Source organism: Engystomops pustulosus, chromosome 2 (assembly GCF_040894005.1).
Source record: "Engystomops pustulosus chromosome 2, aEngPut4.maternal, whole genome shotgun sequence".
Classification (NCBI taxonomy): Eukaryota; Metazoa; Chordata; class Amphibia; order Anura; family Leptodactylidae; genus Engystomops; species Engystomops pustulosus.
In genome coordinates this window covers 230,230,676-230,250,559 of record NC_092412.1, presented here as the reverse complement: position 1 = coordinate 230,250,559, position 19,884 = coordinate 230,230,676, and the positions used below count along the sequence as shown (strand labels likewise).

At 42.8% G+C, this 19,884-nt stretch overlaps 1 protein-coding gene across 1 annotated transcript; it reads left to right on the top strand.

Annotated features, from left to right (window-relative positions):
- On the top strand, positions 1-15,445 carry TMEM45A (transmembrane protein 45A). The gene is made up of 6 exons (XM_072138471.1): positions 1-125; positions 9,813-10,010; positions 11,186-11,398; positions 11,949-12,133; positions 12,613-12,758; positions 14,116-15,445. Exons 2-6 carry the CDS (start codon positions 9,821-9,823, stop codon positions 14,207-14,209), a joined length of 828 nt encoding a protein of 275 aa, XP_071994572.1. The 5' UTR covers positions 1-125; positions 9,813-9,820; the 3' UTR covers positions 14,210-15,445.
- The last annotated feature ends 4,439 nt before the right edge of the window (positions 15,446-19,884 follow it).

Sequence of the window (19,884 nt, the reverse complement as noted above, 5' to 3'; positions counted from 1 at the left end):
CGGATCCTCCTCACCAATCACTGGGGTCAATCATGTTGTCCCACTGTGTAGTTGTAGGCAATGAGTGCGGCTGTATAACCCGGGGAGAGAGCAGGACACCGGGGGCTGCGCTGGGCTACAAGTTGGTGAGTGAACTTTTCCTGCAATCTGAGGTGTATCTAATAATGTATCTAAGCTGTGGAGCCACATGTACACATCTGTGCATCACACTACTGCGGCTTCCCAGGGGTGAAGTGCTAGAAATGGACGGAATAGAGGATGTTATAAAGTTATGTTACATTTATTCTTGGTATCTGTATACAGGGAGAAATGTATCTATTTATCATCTATCTTTCTATCATCTATTTATCTATATACAGGCTGTTTATCTGTATACATGGAGTATATAATATGTATATACAAGGGGCATATATATATATATATATATATATATATATATATATATATATGTGTGTGTATATAGTATGTATATATATATATATATTTATATATAATAGTATAATGCGTGTGTATATATTAGTGTGTGTATGTATATAAATATATATATATATATATATATATATATATATATATATATATATATTACACAGTGTGGTATGTGTCTCCCCAGGACAGTGAGTTGCAGGCTCTGCGCTCAGTCACGTACATTATGCCGGTAGTCACCTCCCTGTGATGTGTACACTACACCCTCACTACTGTGTACACTGTCTACAACTGTTACTAAAGTATCCATGACTATATACATTGTACTCACTGGGGGCAGCACAGGAAGGAAGACCCCCTGATTATTAGGAGGGAAAAGGGAATCTTAGGAAAACAAAAGGAATTACTAAAAGTACACATAAACTCTTACATTTATACACACATACAAGCTGAGACCCAGTGAATGATTTTCTCCTAGCAATGCTGTCTACATCAGACAGAACTTGTACAGAACTCGGACTGATTGATAGCCTATAGTACTATGTTCACGTCAGAAGACAATTGGCCAGATTTATTAAAAGTAGTGCAGTTTGCCTCACTAATGTGCAGAGTGCCCCAGATTATTGGATACTGGTGCACGGTCTTCAATAATCTAGCGCCCCATGCACTGTTCCGGAAGTGTGCCCCAACTTTTTTTGGGTGCACCTTTTTGGGTGCACCTTTAACATACAGGTTGCTCTATTAAAAGTGTTTCAAACTCCAACCGAGCACCAACATGCTCCTTTAGGTGCACATTAATTTAAAGTGTCGGACACAGTGCTCCCGCGACCAAAAATGGCGCAAACACTTCATAATTACATGTACAAACTCCAAAGATGTTCTTTTCAGTGCAATGTCATACAGAAAACTGGCGCAGCCAGAATAATAGATCTGAGACAATGGGTGTGTGAAATAAAAACTGACCACACTCTGATGTCATCGTAGTGCAGACAGTTTTTACCACATGTGTTTTTAGGAAGTAGCTCGGAGCTGTGAAAATCTCACACAACTAGGGTGACACTAGATGGAAAACACGTAGGATGACACTAGGACTACAAAAATGGATGATTGGATAGCATCTGTCCAAATTTCATTGATCCAAAAGTTGGCTCATGGTCACATGGCCTTATAGACAGACTCACTTTTAGCCATACCACATATCATACACACAGTTGCCCATGACCAGTTTTTCTACAATTTTGATTAGAGCTTGGTCAGATTTTAGTCCCAGTGCTACCCCAACATCTAGCGTCATCCTACTTGTTTTTAGTTTTTCACATCTGGACATCACTCTTTAGAGACAATGGGGCTCAGTTACTAAAGGTCGCACACGCACTTTTGTCGGATTGTGCACCGTTTTAGGGGATTGCACACCTTGCACAGGTATTTATTAAGTGTGTGCGTTAGGATTTTGGCGCACGCGACCCTTTTTGTGGCACAACTGCGCTGCTTCCATGCGACACAATTTAGGGGGCGTTCCATCGGACAATCCAACTGATTCGGACTGAGCGCGGGATTTACCTTTCAAATTGTGTCGCAAGCCCTAGCACTTACATGCACCAGGAAGAAGAAGGTGAACTCTGTCGGACCTGAGCGGGGAAGCGACACATGCAGGATATCGGGCGCACCATCTTAGTAAATTGCGGCACAGTGCATTAACGGCGGATAATGTACTTTATGTGAACTCTGCGGGACAGGGTAAGTAAATGTGCCCCAATGGTTCATAGGCAAGAGATCTTATACAAACACTCATATACTGGAGTATATATATTTACTATATACAATGTATCTATCGTTCAGTATAAGTTTGAATAATTTTGAATTCAATAAAGAATTTCCAGCAGAAGTCACAGGGAAGTTAAAGTTGTTTTGGGGGCGGGGGGTGTTTGCTTGGCTGTATTTACTGTATATGGCTTTCCCACTATTTGTCTATCACACCTCACAACAATTTGGCAGTGAAGCGATTACCCCTCACTTTTGTATTGTGCAGGAGACAGAGAAGATCTCTTCAATCACTGAAGTCAAAGACTTCAGTCAAATGTAAAACTTTGTCTACACAAAGACCCTTCCCCTCTCCTGGTTTAGTAATAAGTTGTCTTCTTGTTACACTGTTATGTTCTTATGTAATTCCTCCTGCTATCACACAGACACTGTCCATGCATTGCTGACTGTCAAAGAACACACCTCTTTGACATTTGCAGTGACACCTCCCATTGGTCATGCTTCCAGGAAGAATAACAGAGGAATATCACAAGCTTATAAGTATCTTTAACTATAGAAATGATTATCCAGAATATTTATTTTCCTGAAGAATTATAGATGTATCTGATGAAGAGTATTTCACACATGAACTTTGATGGGGGGTCCTACAGTTAAACTGTAATGATAATAGGGATCTCTTTACCTTGTCTAAGTAGTACGGTAACAGCAAAATCTATGGATATGGCACAACCCCTTTAACAGGTTGTATAATATATATATTACATCATACATTTATGATCAGTGAGTACAAGGAGTCCGTTTGATAATACTCCCCTTTGATTTTTATCCTGGATGCTCTCATAACTGTGGACATAACAGGTAATATGAAATGTATCACATAATTCGCCGTCTGCCTTATTTCTGGAATGTTTCAACTAAAGCCAAGGAACCATTACTAGGTTGTGAATGTGCCTTGTGCATGACCCCCTTAAAAATAAACAAGGGGGAAGCTGGTAATATTGAAGGAATGTCCAGTTGAGACGGGACTGTGTGAAACGGCGAAATGCTTTTACAACGTGGCCTTTCATATGTTTCCTGGATCCACCCACCTAGATGTAATCTGGAGCAGCAAAACACTAAAATAGAAGTGCAAACAGATATAGAAATAGAAAAAATTTGTGCACATTAAACGAGTATAAAACAAGATTCATCATCATTTAAGGGGTAGGAAATATCTTTTCTAGAATTCTATCTTTTATGTGAAATCTCACCCATAAACCTAAAAACTTGTTTCCGAAAGCCATATGCAAATAAGCAGAGAAGTGTCACTTTTTTTGAGATGATTCACTTTTAGAAGGGGGAGTTTCACTTCGGTTGTCCTCATCTTTCAGATCACATCAGGATTGCCCCTATCTTTCTAACTTTCAGATCACATCAGGATTGTGGTTCTGTGAGCTACAGAACCAGAGATACAGGAAATTTAAGACTTTGTTGGGAATGTGAGCTGCAGATACAGGTACTAATCCTATCTCTTTCTTTTACTGCCTATATCTCTGGTTTTGTAACACATAGAGCCTCAAGCCTCATGTAATTTAAAAGATTCTATTATTACCTGTAATCTGTAATATGATACCAATATTATAAAACCATGATACTAAGTTCTATAGAGCCCCAAAAAGATGCACATCAGGTTATGCTCCCTTTCCATACTCTAAAAGTGACTTATCCAAGGCAAACTGTGACTCTCCTCTGCTCATTTCCATAATTTTTTAAAATAAAAGAAGGAATTCTAGAAAGGACATTTTATACCCTACCAGAGGGGGCTGCTAGTAGTATAATGGGGAAAAAGGTGGTGACAGAGCCCCTCTAATTTCTTCCTGTGCCCAAATCCTATGTGTCTCCTACTTTACAACAGAATATTTTAGGCTGGATTCACTTTGCGGTTTTGGTATACACCAAGCGTATACGTCGGGAAGGCACCCATGCTTAGCGTATCCATTGACAGATAGTGGCAGACAGAGGCATAGTTGTTGCCTCCGTCTGTGAACTATACCTAACGTAAGCCAAAAAACAGGATGATAAGACGGAGAAAGCTACGTCTTTTAATCTTCCAGCCTCCGTCTGAGTGACATATGCGCTCAGCGTGGCAGTAGATCGCTATGGGGAGCGGATGCAGCGTATTGTATTTCCCCGTATGGCCCCGCTGAGGAAGGACCCAGTGATGTCACTGTCACATATTAAGACAAACTAGTGATTGTCCTTTGCCAATGTACACTACACTCCCCCCCCCCCCCCCCATTCAGGGGGGAGAGGGGGTCCCCGGGGGATGAATCCTCCTGTATAGTCATACAGTGGGATAGATCTGTGCCATACGTTGTTACTACACGGCAGAATCCTCCTGTCCTTACAACGTATGGTACAAAATGTGGTGTGAACCCAGCCGTAGGATAGCTTTCATAACTTATCTTGGTAAGCTTTCCTTTCTTCGGGCAAACTGATAGCAGTCCCTAGTGGAAATATGAGGAATTGCACCATTTAAATCAACAGACTGGTTGTTCAAGTCCTCAAGTGACGCCATTTAGATATTCTGTAAACTTTCTGGATAAAGTCTCTGCTCTATAAAGAAGCTAATAAATGAGGATTTAAAACCAGGAAAACCCCTTTAAAATGAATTTCCATAGAACACAGCCTGAGGGTCCATTCACACGTGGTATGCCTGCTGTGCGGGCATACCGCCGTGTGCTGGAGAGGAGGAGGAGGTGACCCCTCCTCCCTCCATAGAGAATAGCGGCGCAGGGCCGCACACATGCTGAAAGATAGAGCATGCTCTATCTTTTTGCGGTGTGCGGGCCGGATCGGTACCACACATGTGTGGCACCGTATCTGCGGCGCCGCTATTGCCGTCTATGGGCCGTCTGCGGCCGCATGTACGTCCCCGCAGACGGCCATGTGAATGTGCCCTGAGTCCTAGAGCTAAGGCCATATTGCTAGGACAGTTTCCTCCCTCATTTTCTTGTCTTTCTACATTCATTAGTTACTGATGAATATTCTGACTGATTTGGCGGCTTCTCTCTGATCCCTGTGTTTGAGGGTCAGTTCTAAGGATGAGAGAAAGAAAACAAGGCACAGACTTCCGGATTATTGACTACAGTATCTTTGCCGCTTATATATGATAATTTATGTTCAAAGTCCGTGTTCATGAGGAGTCATTTGTAAAAGTTTGGGAGGAGGGGATGTTCTCAGTTCTTGTGTCATTGAGGGCATTGAGTGATGTAAGAGGACAGACAGTGTGGATGTACCACCTACGGTATCATTCAGCACCTCCATAAGTTGTATGGTCTAATGTTATTATCCCTAAATGTTATCATCCCTATCAGAATCAAGTATGATAAACCCGGGACACTTACTCATAGATCCAGGCACTGTGACTGTGGTCATGTTCTTATATTTGTTATCCATGGCCTCTTTCCTTCTAAAAGCAACTTTTAAAATTATGCTAATGAGCCAGAAGGTTTCTTAGGTGTGTGTCCGGAGCCCCTCTGTGCTGTAGTTTACAGGCTGTTATACTGTACAGAAGCACTTCCCCGTACTTCCTGTACCTGGTTTAGCATGCTTGATTTTGCTGGTAATAGCTCTGACAGGCTATGTTTACAGCGGTATTTTCATCCGGTACATTTATGGCATGTGCACAGATGCCTTTCGCAATGCTGCAGCAAATTCCTTCATTTCTATGGAAGTTTCAAGAATAGTTAAAGGGGTTGTCCACTTTCGTCAAATAAGTGATATTGTTTGTGCAATGAAGAGTTATACAATTTTAAAATAAACTTTCTGTATCAATTCCTCTTAGCTTTCCAGATCTCTGCTTGTTGTCATTCTACAGGAAGCTTCAATCTTTACTTCCTGTGGACAAAACCCTATCCCTGGTCATGTGATGTCACACCGGTGCACTGCTCGTTATATAACTCTGGTCATGTGATGTCACACAGGTGCACGGCTCAATATATCCCTTGTCATGTGATGTCACACCGGTGCACTGCTCGTTATATATCCCTGGTCATGTGATGTCACACCGGTGCACTGCTCGTTATATATCCCTGGCCATGTGATGTCACACAGGTGCTCGGCTCGTTATATCCCCAGTCATGGGATGTCACACAGGTGCACTGCTCGTTATATATCCCTGGTCATGTGATGTCACACCGGTGCACTGCTCGTTATATATCCCTGGCCATGTGATGTCACACAGGTGCTCGGCTCGTTATATCCCCAGTCATGGGATGTCACACCGGTGCACGGCTCATTATATCCCTGGTCATGTGATGTCACACAGGAGCACGGCTCATTATATCCCCAGTCATGTGATGTCACAAAGGTGCACGGCTCCTTATATCCCTGGTCATGTGATATCACACAGGTGCACGGCTCGTTATATCCCTGGTCATGTGATGTCACACCGGTGCACTGCTCGTTATATAACTCTGGTCATGTGATGTCACACAGGTGCACGGCTCAATATATCCCTTGTCATGTGATGTCACACCGGTGCACTGCTCGTTATATATCCCTGGTCATGTGATGTCACACCGGTGCACTGCTCGTTATATAACTCTGGTCATGTGATGTCACACAGGTGCACGGCTCAATATATCCCTTGTCATGTGATGTCACACCGGTGCACTGCTCGTTATATATCCCTGGTCATGTGATGTCACACCGGTGCACTGCTCGTTATATATCCCTGGCCATAGGATGTCACACAGGTGCTCGGCTCGTTATATCCCCAGTCATGGGATGTCACACCGGTGCACGGCTCATTATATCCCTGGTCATGTGATGTCACACAGGAGCACGGCTCATTATATCCCCAGTCATGTGATGTCACAAAGGTGCACGGCTCCTTATATCCCTGGTCATGTGATATCACACAGGTGCACGGCTCGTTATATCCCTGGTCATGTGATGTCACATCGGTGCATGTCTCGTTATATACCCGGTCATGTGATGTCACACAGGTGCACTGCTCGTTATATCCCTGGTCATGTGACGGCACACAGCACTGATTACTCTCTGTGATATAACGAGCCGTGCACCGGTGTGACATCACATGACTATGGACTGGGTTTTATCCACAGGAAGTAAACATTGAAGTTTCCTGTTGAATGACAGCAAGCAGAGATCTAGAAAACAGTGGGGAATTGATACAGAAAGTACCGTATTTTCCGGGCCATTAGGCGCACCGGAATATAAGGCGCATTAGTCCGATGCGCCTTATATATGTAATAATTCCATATATAAGGCGCATCGGACTATAAGGCGCGGGGTCCGGGGGCGTGGCGGAGGTCCAGGGGCGGAGCGGAGACCCGACGAGAAGAGACGCAACGTGACCCGAAGACGAGACCCGACGAGACGCGGCGACGCGGGGAAGGTGAGGGGGAGGTGGAGGAGGGCAGCGGACCATACTTACATAGGTCCCCGCTACCGCGGCACGAAGTTGTTCGTGCCGCGTGGTCTGCAGTTCCCGCTGGAGATCTGCTGTCTCCGGTCTCCGGTAGCGGGGACCTATGTAAGTATGGTCCGCTGCCCTGTGCCATACATAGGGCGCACCGGACTATAAGGCGCACTTTGGATTTCCAAGGAAATCCAAGGCTTTTAAGTGCGCCTTATAGTCCGGAAAATACGTTATATTGGACATTTTATAAACTATAGTAGCTCATGCTGCACCGGTGCCAGGGATATCGAGACCGGTTGGAAAAACACAGATCTAGGATGCATGCCCCTACTGTTGTCTCCAGGGTGACCCATACTATTACCTTTCACAGTCTTTTGGTGCATTTATTTCTTTGGATTTAGCATGATACAAGTCAATAGGCGCTTGTTTTCCCAGTCTGACACGATCTGTATGGGGATTATTATTCATTAGTCCTTAATATTATTACTTTGTCTTCATACAGTTTATATATAATTGGGGAGATGATCTGTCAGTAATGATCATTGTTTTAATTTACAGATGAAGGTTACTTGTTTTTAACAGACTGTGGACCAAGCAAATAATGCTCTTTGCCTATTGTCCAAACAGTCGCTTAATTATTAACAAGCTTTGCATAAATCAATATTTCTAGTCACCACCAGAAACTTTATGATATATCTTATCAGTACAAAGGGCTTCCGTGACCAGTTACATGGCTCCTCTGATGCCCCCTCGTAGCCGGCAGTCACCGGGCCTGCCCCCCGTAGCCGGCAGTCACAGTGCTTGCCTGCCGTAGCCGGCAGTAACCACGCCTGCCTCAACCCCCCCTTTCCTCAAGGCTTGAGGAAGTCTCCAGGTCATAGGAGCCGAAACGTAGCTTGGCACATGTTGGAATAAACCAGTACTTTTTTCACAAATTCCCTCGGAGTGCTGCCATTCTTTTATTATTATATATATATATATTTTGTTCCTATGTGCCTTTTTTTATGCCAATGCCGGAGCTGTGACGTGTGATGACCCGGCGCAGGCGAATATTTGAGAACACATTGCCTGCACCACATCTACTATGCAAGAGGGTTTAGGAAATCGAGGAAATAGCTGGCACGCCATCACGTTTTTGGGTTTTCAAACACAGAACAGAGCACAAGAACTCCCACTAAGGCCCGTTCCACACTTGCGAGTGTGATCCGATGAACTCGCATCACACTCGCAACGCATGCTGCAGGGAACGCACGGCCCGAACACTGCACCGCGGGAGTGAACTCAGCATGTCAGTTCACTCCTGCGGTGGAGCGTTCGGGCCGTGCGTTCCCGGCAGCATGCGTTGCGAGTGTGATGCGAGTTCATCGCATCACACTCGCAAGTGTGGAACGGGCCTAACTTTCCAATTGTACTTGTAGAAGGGCGTTCCGCCCAAACGTGTTTCCTAGTTTGGAATAATAAAACAATTTAAATCGACTTGAGGACACCCTCCCTCAATCAGTGGTGTTCCAGCTATTTTCTCGGTTTCCTAAACCCTCTTGCATGTACTCGAACACTGGTTGAGACCTTCTCTTGGGACAACACCAGCAAGCTGAAGGGCAGCTTGGGAGGAGATATACGCTTTATTTAACTTACTCAAGGTGAGCGTGTTTCTAGGGGGGGTATAGCTTATACCCTTCCCTACATAAGTATCCCCTTAGTATACTGTTGTTTCCCTCTTCTATGCTACAATAATACACGAGGCGCCGTCCTCTTGCTCTTGCCCTTGTTTTTTCTTTTGTATTAGTACCACATCTACTATCACATAGGATGCGTAATACGTGGGAGCCGGCCCTCTGGTCTGCGGTTTCTCGGGGCTTAGAACAAAATACACATATTTCTGATGGTCTTAGCCCACCCTTGTGAATGGGGTCGCAAGCCACAGCCGCTGACCTAAGTGGTCTGTTTTGGGATCATTACTTTACAGAATGTAATATCCATTATAGATCGGCTAAAATGGACAAATCAACATCAAATGACAGATAAGGTTCGGTGTTAATAAGTTCTGGGATTATACCATTTTATACTCTGTAATTATTCAATGGTCATCATAGAGAGACTACAAATAATAAGGTCTTGGATGTCATTGTTGAAATGCCACAAGATTTTGTGGAGACGGTAATTCTATATTTTATTTTTTTATTTTTATTTTTTGTTCTAGAGAGAACAATGGCCAATTTTAAGGGTCATGCCCTACCGGGAAGCTTTTTCCTCATATTTGGTCTCTGGTGGTCGGTGAAGTACCCCCTAAAGTACGCCTGCAGGAAGAATAAGAAGATTTGTTTCTTTGGCTCAAAAGTAGGATTTCAGCGCGTGGAGGTCATAGAAGGAGCGGTGAAGGCCATCTTTTCTCTTATAGGTTTGTGCTTCTAATGTATTTTCTCTTCTGGGTGTGTTAGTGAGGTTAAATGTTAATGTCAGGGTGACCTAAAGCTGTTTTTGTACTTACACAATGGAATAATGGAAGGGTCTGGTGCCAAAATCTCATTTTAACAAATTTCCTGTTAACATTTTCATGGCACTTTCATCCAGACTAGAAAAGCATCATGGGATAGAGGGAATGATAGGGAAGACCTCTTGGGGTACGACAACACGTTCAGTGTTTCAGATGCAGTTTTTGATGCCAAAACTGGAGGTGAGTAAGGGCGCTGTCCCATGTTGCATTTGCAAACGCGAACACAGACAAAACCGCGCCCACTGGGGCGGCCCGATTGCATCGGCGTATCTATGGATCGGGAACAAGCCGCGAGTGTTTTGCATTAATTTAATGCAAAACACCGGCAGCTCGTTCCCAATCATAGGCGGTTCCATAGAAACGCTGATGCGATTGGGCCGTGGCCCGCCGTGGAGGGTGCGGTTTTGTCAGCAAACGCAACGTGGGACAGTGCCCTAAAAGTAGGTGGAGGAGCAGCACCTTTCAGTTGTTTGTCTCAACCCATTATCATCCACACCTGCTTTTGGCTCCAAAACACACATGCGTTTGCAATGAAACGCATGTATGTCATTGGAAACGCATGCGTTTGATGCAGACCCCCCTCCAACTTTTGTTTTGGATGCATTTAAAAACACAAAAAACGCCACGTGGGAAGGCGCCCTCAAGACCACCTTTTAGGATTATTTAATGGGCTTCATACATATCACCCATGGGTGGTGTATGGCTCTGTGGCGTATGTTGGGGAATGTCTCTGCTGTATACAGTCAGCATAAAGGGAAAATGTAATGTAACAAACCCTTATACAAAATAGAATATTTTTTATAGGTTTGTAGTGTTTATAGTTGATTTATTTCAATCATTGTTATCTTTTGTCTTGTAAAATAATAAATCAGGCAAATTGTACATTATTCTGAGAGTTTATTCTCACAGCTCATTGCCAGGAGTTGTGGATGTTATTTTTCATTGTTGTATTACCAGGTTATTATATAGCACAGCAGCACAGAGCACAGCAGGGTGGGGGTTGGGGGTATAACATTACCTTTGCAGTTTGGCTACTAATTTATATCAGCTGCCTGAACCCTAACCCTGGTTTCTTTCAGGAATGTTAGCAGAACAGTTTGTGCCAGACGGGCCTCATCTCCGGCTGTATAACCATGAGGAGAAGCAGTGGAGCCATCTCATGAACTGGCAGCACTCCACCATGTACTTCTTCTATGGGGTCTCCGGAGTAGTGGATATTATTACTCACACCACCAAAGCTGTACCTGTAGCTATGGACAGACTCATGCTCGCCATCGCCGTCTTTGTGGAAGGTAGTTAGCCTAAAATTGTAATGGTTTTTGGAGTACACTGCATTCTTCTTAAAGGAACACTACAGTCAAAGCTACCGTAATACCTGGTGCAGGGACTGATGGGAGGAGCTTCTGGCCGCGTTCACACGTCACATGTTTGGATCTGTTTTTGGATTGTGAAAGATCCTATGGACCTATCAAGGATCTGAGTCCTGGCTTTACTCTCTTTGAGAAGGTCCCCAGTTTTATGCTCGAAACTGATGGCGGCAGACAACCTAAATATATAGAGACTCCTAAAAATGTAGTACTTTGATTACTAATTCGAGATTGTATATAAATTGTTAATGCCTGTCCCCCCTCCCCTTCCAAAAATTAACTGTAGTCCAGACCAACTTATATAAATATTGACCCCAGATACGGACCCCCTTATTTTAGTACTCCAATTTCACAGCCCCCCACCCAAAGTTTATTAATAGATTCTAGACCTTAAATTGCAGATCTCTGAACCAGATATGTTCAGTGCCCCTGGGCTACAAATACATTTATTAGATGTTCTTTGTTCTCATTTCAGGATTCCTGTTCTATTACCACGTGCACGGCAGACAGGCGCTAGACGTACACATTCACCTGCTCCTCTTATTCGCAGTATTTGGGGGAGCTCTGTGCATCTTCCTGGAGGTCTTTTTCCGGGGTAACATTATACTTGAACTGTTCAGATCAAGTCTTTGTATCTTACAAGGAAGCTGGTTCTGGCAGGTAGGTGAACATCCTGTGAGAGTGGGTTTTTATTAAACTTCCAAACCGGAAGGAATCTTTGATGTACTATTTTTTTCTTGAAGAATTAAGGCTGCAAGTTTCACCTATTAGACAGTTTTGATAAATCTTCCCAATTCTATGAACACTTTCTATAAAGGTTACTGGCGTAGTTGTCCATAGTAACCAATCACGGTGCTGCTTTCTATGCGCACTATATGAGCCGTAATTATGGAGCTATGCTGCCCTCAAGTGGCTAAAGTTGAATTTGCAGTAATCATTATAAAATTATAAGAACATTAAAACTGGACCCTTTGTATGAGCTTTACACATACGTATTGCGTCCATAAAATGACGCAATACGTCATGGTGTATCTCAACACCATGTTATTAATACACAATATATATGAGATTGTTCTGTGGTGACTAGTAATAAAATGAGTGAATACATAAATAACAAAGTGCATTGTGACCTCTTGCAGATTGGATTTGTGCTGTTCCCTCCCGGTGGTGGGCCTGAGTGGAACCAGAATGATCATAATAACCTCATGTTTATTACAATGTGCTACTGTTGGCACTACGCCTTTGCGCTCCTGTTTGTTGGTGTGAATTATGGTATTGTAACATGGTAAGTAATATTGTGGTACACGTCATTATGTAGTCAGATTACAGAGGATGTCATTGATTTATGCTTAGGATGTTATCAGTATCTGATCAACAGTGGTCCGACACCCAGCGACGCCACTAGTCAGCTGATACCAGGGACCTCACAGCTCCATACACTTTATAGGGGCCGTCAGAGGTACTGCAGTCTCCTTTTTACTCATTTTGATTAGTCAGCAAAAATACTGCAAGGTCGGTCTCACACACTTTATAGGGGTCGGCCTCGCAGCTTTGCTGCCGGACTCGCATTCAAACATATATCCCCTATCCTGGGCATAGGGGATAAATGTATATAATGAAAAAACCCCTTTAACATAAAGTGGTAAACAGATGATATTTCTGCATTACTATATGCAAGGGGGTTGCATATAAGGGTGCAGCTGCACAAATCGGCCCAGTATAATGTCATCCGTCCCCATATGCAGTGACCCTGTAATTGTTTTAATCTTTAGTAATGAACCAGTTGCACGACAGCAAGAGGGGATCCTCAGAGATTTCTAATAGGGAAACCAATGGGACCAGGCAGCTGTCACACAGGGGAGGAGAGTATGGAGGAAAAAACAGGGCAATTACTACACGGATTTAATGTGCCTGAGAAAATTCAGCTCATCCCTTACCTGCAATCCCAATCTTATTACCAAGCACTAGAGGTTTCCTTGGGGACATCATGAAGGGACTGAACATCCGATGAGAAGTCATCATTGAATTAATAAGGCTGAGTTTCGGGCTGAGGTGTGTTATGTCATAGATGGGATCAGAGCCATATTCACCAGGCACTTTAATGTAAAAGTATATATACACAAGCAATATTTGTCTCAATATTATCAGTGATCAATGAATGAGACAGCTGCAGGCAAATATGGGGGTCTTCATGTATATGCTAGAATTTTAGTGTCTGTAATATTCTCTTATTTAGGGCTCATTCAGACAGGTGTTTTTGATGTCTGTATGATATCTGTTTTTCTTGCTGATGGTATATTGACCTACTGATTTCTATGGGTGTATTCACATGTACATTGTTTATTACTAATGTGCAATCTGTAAGAAAAAAGTTGCAGCATGCAGACCATGGACCTCCATAGAAGTCAATGGATCTGCAGAAATAATGGGCGACACACGAAGACATCCGTATGCAGTCCGTTTTTTCCAACTGGGGAGAAAAAACATTAGAGAACCATCTTTTTTATACAATACAATAAGGACTGCACATTGATATCACAGCCTACAGTCTTTCATCCTGGTGGTAGCTGTCCATTAACAGACATGCCGGTCGTAATGAGCGCTTATTCTCTATTATAATCTATGATCTTTTCATTTTCCAGGGTGGTTAATGCAAAGTTGAAATCTGCACAACCTATGGAGATGGAATTACTAAAGTCACGGCAGCAAGATCAAGACTCTGAGGATGATTTATAGTAAATTCTGCTGCTTGACCGTAGACGCTTTCTTGTTGTTTCCAGATATCAGACCATATGCCATGTACTGTATAAGATTAGAGATATCTCTGTAACGCTCTGTATAAGGGACCAAAACATAAGGGACCAAAACATGTGTTTACCTTCAAATCCTAAAAGACTTCACTGTATCTATCGTGTATTTTATGATAGGAGACTAGTCACCCCCTGATAATCTGTATTTGTCATGTATAATGATTATAGGATTGGGCATATTGAAATCCAGCAGCCTGATCCTTCTGTGCTCCATCATCTGTGGTCAAGAGGTCACTAGACGCATACATAGGACTAATATTCTGGCAAATTTCGGGTATATTACATCATCTTTTATAGACATTCCATCTGCATTTAGAGTAATTATCAATATGTCATATATGTAAGTTCTGTATCTTACGGAATTGTAAATTGTATATTTCCAGTGGCTTATTTTTACCATAACAATGAGATTTTAGCAGATTAGTTTTTATTTATCACCTCTCCTGACCCGTCTTCATGAGTAAATACTTGAAATCTAGATCATCTTTACATAGAGCTCTGTGTTCTACATTCTGTGTTACTCCCCCTGGAAATTTATGAATAAATTGGCATCTAGGTGGTACCATAAGGGGGTGTGCCCCAATATAGCCCTCTTTCCGTACTGATTGCACAATGTGGGACACACCCACAACAATGGATAACCCCAAGGTATCCAAGTAGTCATACATTATCCAGGGGAATAACAGAGGAATGTCATAACAGTGAATTTTAATTAAAGAATCGTAATAGTTACATTTTTTATTAAACTAGTCAGAGACAACGACAGATACAGATGGGGCTATTTTTAATGTATTTATTTTATCAGTTTATGGTTGCAATAGATTACTGCACATTTGCACTCATCAGTATATTAGATGGACACTCGTAGTGTTACTGTTAGTAAAGCGCCTAAGGGGGGAAGCTACGAGGCACACCAAAAATAATACAAAGTATATTCTACCAACAGGAGCTACTGTGATAACCCTGGTGCTTTTATAGATTGTCAAACTATTAAGCAATGTGGGCCAATATTTTTAAGGTAAATAATATATACGTGTATATATGTATGTGTAGGCAGAGCTAAGAACCAATCACAGCACAGCTTTCAATTTTCAAAGGCGAACTTCAATTGTATTCTGTGATGTGTTTATTTGCTATGGGCAATAAAGCTAGCTCTAGTTTGTATTCAGTTTCTATTTTTAATGAGACCAATTTTTGTAAATTTTACTTTTTATATCATGATGAGGGAGAGATGAAAGTGTTGATTTAATCAATTTCACAAACCCATCTTCACATCTCATGGTACACGGGACACTAGCATCTCTGAATGACCTGGACAACTTGTAATGTGGATCTGGATTAGGGCAAGGCCACATAGTATTGTGACTGTGCAGGATTAATGGCCGGTTGATCCGTGACCCACAGGCTGAGCGATACATCAGTCTCACGAGCTGTGCAGGTGCTGCATTCCTTATAGCGTTGTGTTGAATAATTATATGTACAATGTATAAATCTATTTAAACTGTAAAAAGAATTGATGTTTACTTAAGAACTCTGGAAAATTCACAAATCGTATACTTTTATCTATCTGTTTGGACAGATTTCTGTGCTCTCCATTCTGCTGCAGGGAAATTCACCTTTGCCCTCAGGAAATATTTCTCTCCCTGTTTACTTGTTTTTCTCAAATGGATTTATTAATTAAAGAGTGTGAAATTTGCAAAACGGAATGTCAGTGTGATGCTCTGTATGTACATACGCAAAAAATGGGGGCTCCTGAGAGAAATAAACGAAAGCTGAAAATATTAATGGATTGCCCTTTATTGCCATACACTTTGATTAAAGGGTTACAATTTTGACAAAAATCAAGTTATCAAATGTTATAAAGTCAGTGGGGGGAATATATCATGCCTTGTATCATGCCGGGGATGAACAAGTTGTACAGCCTGGAAATTGCAACTTTTTGCCCATTTTGCACCATTCACTCCATTTAAAAAAAAAAAGTGAAGTTAAGGGGCAGAGGTTCCCAGGCTTGCCAATTGTGCTATAACCTATGACATAAAACAGTGCAGGTTCTAACCAGTAGTGAACTATAATATAATAATAATTCCTTTTATTTATATACTGCACACAGATTACGCAGCGCTGCACAGAGATTTTAAAATCGTCCCTGTCCCTAATGGGTCTCACAATCTAATCAACCTACCGGTATGTTTTGGAGAGTGGGAGGAAACCAGAGGGCCCGGAGGAAACCCACGCAAACACAGAGAGAACATACAAACTCTCTGCAGATGTTGACCCTGGGACAAGGGAACATGACTTCTAGGGGGCCTGTGTTCACCCAAACCACCCACCTTATTTTATACTGAGGAGGACCTACATCCTTAAATCCTTGTACACCTGTTTCTGCTTTCAATACACATGTACACAACCATTTCAGGACCTTTGAAGGTCCTCCAAAGGTCCTGAAACCGCAGATTGAAAGCAGCAGAAGGGACACAGCCTCCATTCCCCAAGAAACTTGATTCTAGTTCCATATGTAGGAAGTGATTCCAGACTTGTAGGGGCTATAATATTCATACAACCCAGGACCTATGGCAGTCATAATCCACCCCTGGTGGGATAACTGATATGTATGGCAGGCCTGACCTAGTATAGATTTCATTCCAGCACCTGAGAACTGCGCTGGAATTACTTTGAGGTTGGAACCTCCTAAAAAATCTTGTGCGTCACACACCAGGCCAGGAATTATTAAGATACAGACAGACACGCCAATCTTAATAAATTTCCCCCAGTATTTCTGATCAGTGGCCACGGGGCTCCAGTTGGATCCTGGACCCATATTTTTTCATTTATATTCACCAGACTTGATGACTTTATGATTGTTTTGGTCTTTATGGTGTACTTAAGTCTAGTAATTTATTTTGTTTATGTTTCCCCAAGTAGAGGACAAATGTGCAATATCTGCAAGGAAAAGTTATAAAAGAAAAAAAATATTCATCATGTTGTTACAGCTCTATGGTGCCTAGTCAGCCGTCACATCTCCCGTCCTAGATAACTGCCCCTCATTCCAGGATGATTAGTAGGAGCCTACTTATGATTTTACCTCTTTATTTCAATGACTTCTAGAAGAGTCTAACTCCTTCAAAAAGGTTCCACTAGGGGGAGCAAGCTGTATATATAATATACACTCACCGGCCACTTTATTAGGTACACCATGCTAGTAACGGGTTGGACACCCTTTTGCCTTCAGAACTGCCTCAATTCTTCGTGGCATAGATACAACAAGGTGCTGGAAGCTCCTCAGAGATTTTGGTCCATATTGACATGATGGCATCACACAGTTGCAGCAGATTTGTCGGCTGCACATCCATGATGCGAATCTCCCGTTCCACCACATCCCAAAGATGCTCTATTGGATTGAGATCTGGTGACTGTGGAGGCCATTTGAGTCCAGTGAACTCATTGTCATGTTCAAGAAACCAGTCTGAGATGATTCCAGCTTTATGACATGGCGCATTATCCTGCTGAAAGTAGCCATCAGATGTTGGGTACATTGTGCTCATAAAGGGATGGACATGGTCAGCAACAATACTCAGGTAGGCTGTGGCGTTGCAACGATGCTCAATTGGTACCAAGGGGCCCAAAGAGTGCCAAGAAAATAGGAGTGGCACCCGGTGTGGTCTTCTGCCGCTGTAGCCCATCTGTCTCAAAGTTCGACATACTGTGCGTTCAGAGATGCTCTTCTGCCTACCTTGGTTGTAACGGGTGGTGATTTGAGTCACTGTTGCCTTTTTATCGGCTCGAACCAGTCTGCCCATTCTCCTCTGACCTCTGGCATCAACAAGGCATTTCCGCCCACAGAACTGCCGCTCACTGGATGTTTTTTCTTTTTCGGACCATTCTCTGTAAACCCTAGAGATGGTTGTGCGTGAAAATCCCAGTAGATCAGCAGTTTCTGAAATACTCAGCCCAGCCCTTCTGGCACCAACAACCATGCCACGTTCAAAGGCATCAAATCACCTTTCTTCCCCATACTGATGCTCGGTTTGAACTGCAGGAGATTGTCTTGACCATGTCTACATGCCTAAATGCACTGAGTTGCCGCCATGTGATTGGCTGATTAGAAATTAAGTGTTAACGAGCAGTTGGACAGGTGTCCCTAATAAAGTGGCCGGTGAGTGTATAAATATATATATTGCTTCCATTTACATAATATGAGCTGAGCACTGGGCTACCATCATGGGGGTAAGGGCAAACAGCAGTCCCGGGCCACTAGATAGACCTCAGCTGCAGTCGCCTAGTGGACGGCACTGATCAGTATTATCACTGCCTGCATCTTGTGTGCGACCCAACCGCTGACGGCGCTCCCTGGGTCATAGAGAAAAGTGTGGGTGCAAAGATGAGTCGGCCGCAGGGAGCACAGGTAGGTGAGTATAATTTTTTTTTTATTTTGCTATGGCTACCCATCTATAAAAAAGCCTCCACACAACCAAATCGACAAAAAGTTTTAGGATGCAGTCACACATAGGGCACGTGTGACTGCACCCATAAAAGTTATGGTGCTATATAAATAGAGGAATTATTATTGTTAAAGGGGCAAGTTAGTGCTTAGTTTCAGTTTGCGCCACAATTATAACCAACGTGCGCCAAAATTCTGCAGCATGAACAAAGTGTCCCAAAAAAAAATTGTGCACACTTCCCGAAAAGTGCAGGGAGCACCATATTCATGAAGACCAGGCGCTAGTTTTGATGAATCTGGTGCCCCCTACACACTCCACAGGCAAACTGCACATTGTACACACTGCACTAGTTCTGATAAATATGGGCATGGAGTTCCCATCACCAGGGGATGTCAACCTCTAGTCTACCTTTATGATTATTGCTTTGCATTTTAGCAGATAAGAGAAGCAGGCGGCTTAAACATTACCCTGCAGTATATGAGCGCATAAAGGATTTGTATATATCTGCTCCATGATATACTTCCTCCATTATGCAGTGCATGATCCGCTTCTTGTATGTTTTATTGAAGATCTTAGGCTGTGCTTTCTGTGCCGGGGCCATTACCTACATCACATGGCTGGCGATAGACGAGTTCTATGAAGGTATGTACCAGGCTGATGTCTATAGGTGGCTGTGGGGATGGTTCTTGTCTGCAGATTTCTAGAAGGCAGAAGTCATTTGCTTTGAATTTTGAATGTTCTGAATGTTATGGCTTTAATTTCCTATAAGCAAATCGTAAATGTATAAATAAATTATCTCTATATAATGTATAAATCCATGTGTCATAATGCTCAGTGACAATTCAGCCATAACTAAAGTTCCCTTGGGTGGTTGCTGATGGGTGACTGATGGGACCCCAACAATCAAAAGAATGGGTGTAACAGTTCACACTAATTGATGGAGCAGCAGGTCAGCAGCCCCATTCACTGTCAATGAGAGTGTCGGTTGCGCTAGCCGCGGATGTCAAGGTAGCACAGTCCTAGTGTAGACCTCTTCCACACCCGTCAGGGATAGCAGGGTGATGCAATGCAAACCAAGGACACTTACCCATAGATCCAGGCACTGTAACTGTGGTAATCATCTTATATTTGTTATCCTAAAATAAATGTTTAAGATATGCTG

Bases quoted from the DNA above. Each gene is read 5' to 3' on its own strand.
- TMEM45A (XM_072138471.1), top strand. From the start codon at position 9,821: ATGGCCAATTTTAAGGGTCATGCCCTACCGGGAAGCTTTTTCCTCATA. The intron at 10,011-11,185 runs GTTTGTGCTTCT...GGTTTCTTTCAG, and splicing joins GGCCATCTTTTCTCTTATAG to GAATGTTAGCAGAACAGTTT. The intron at 12,759-14,115 runs GTAAGTAATATT...TTCATTTTCCAG, and splicing joins AATTATGGTATTGTAACATG to GGTGGTTAATGCAAAGTTGA.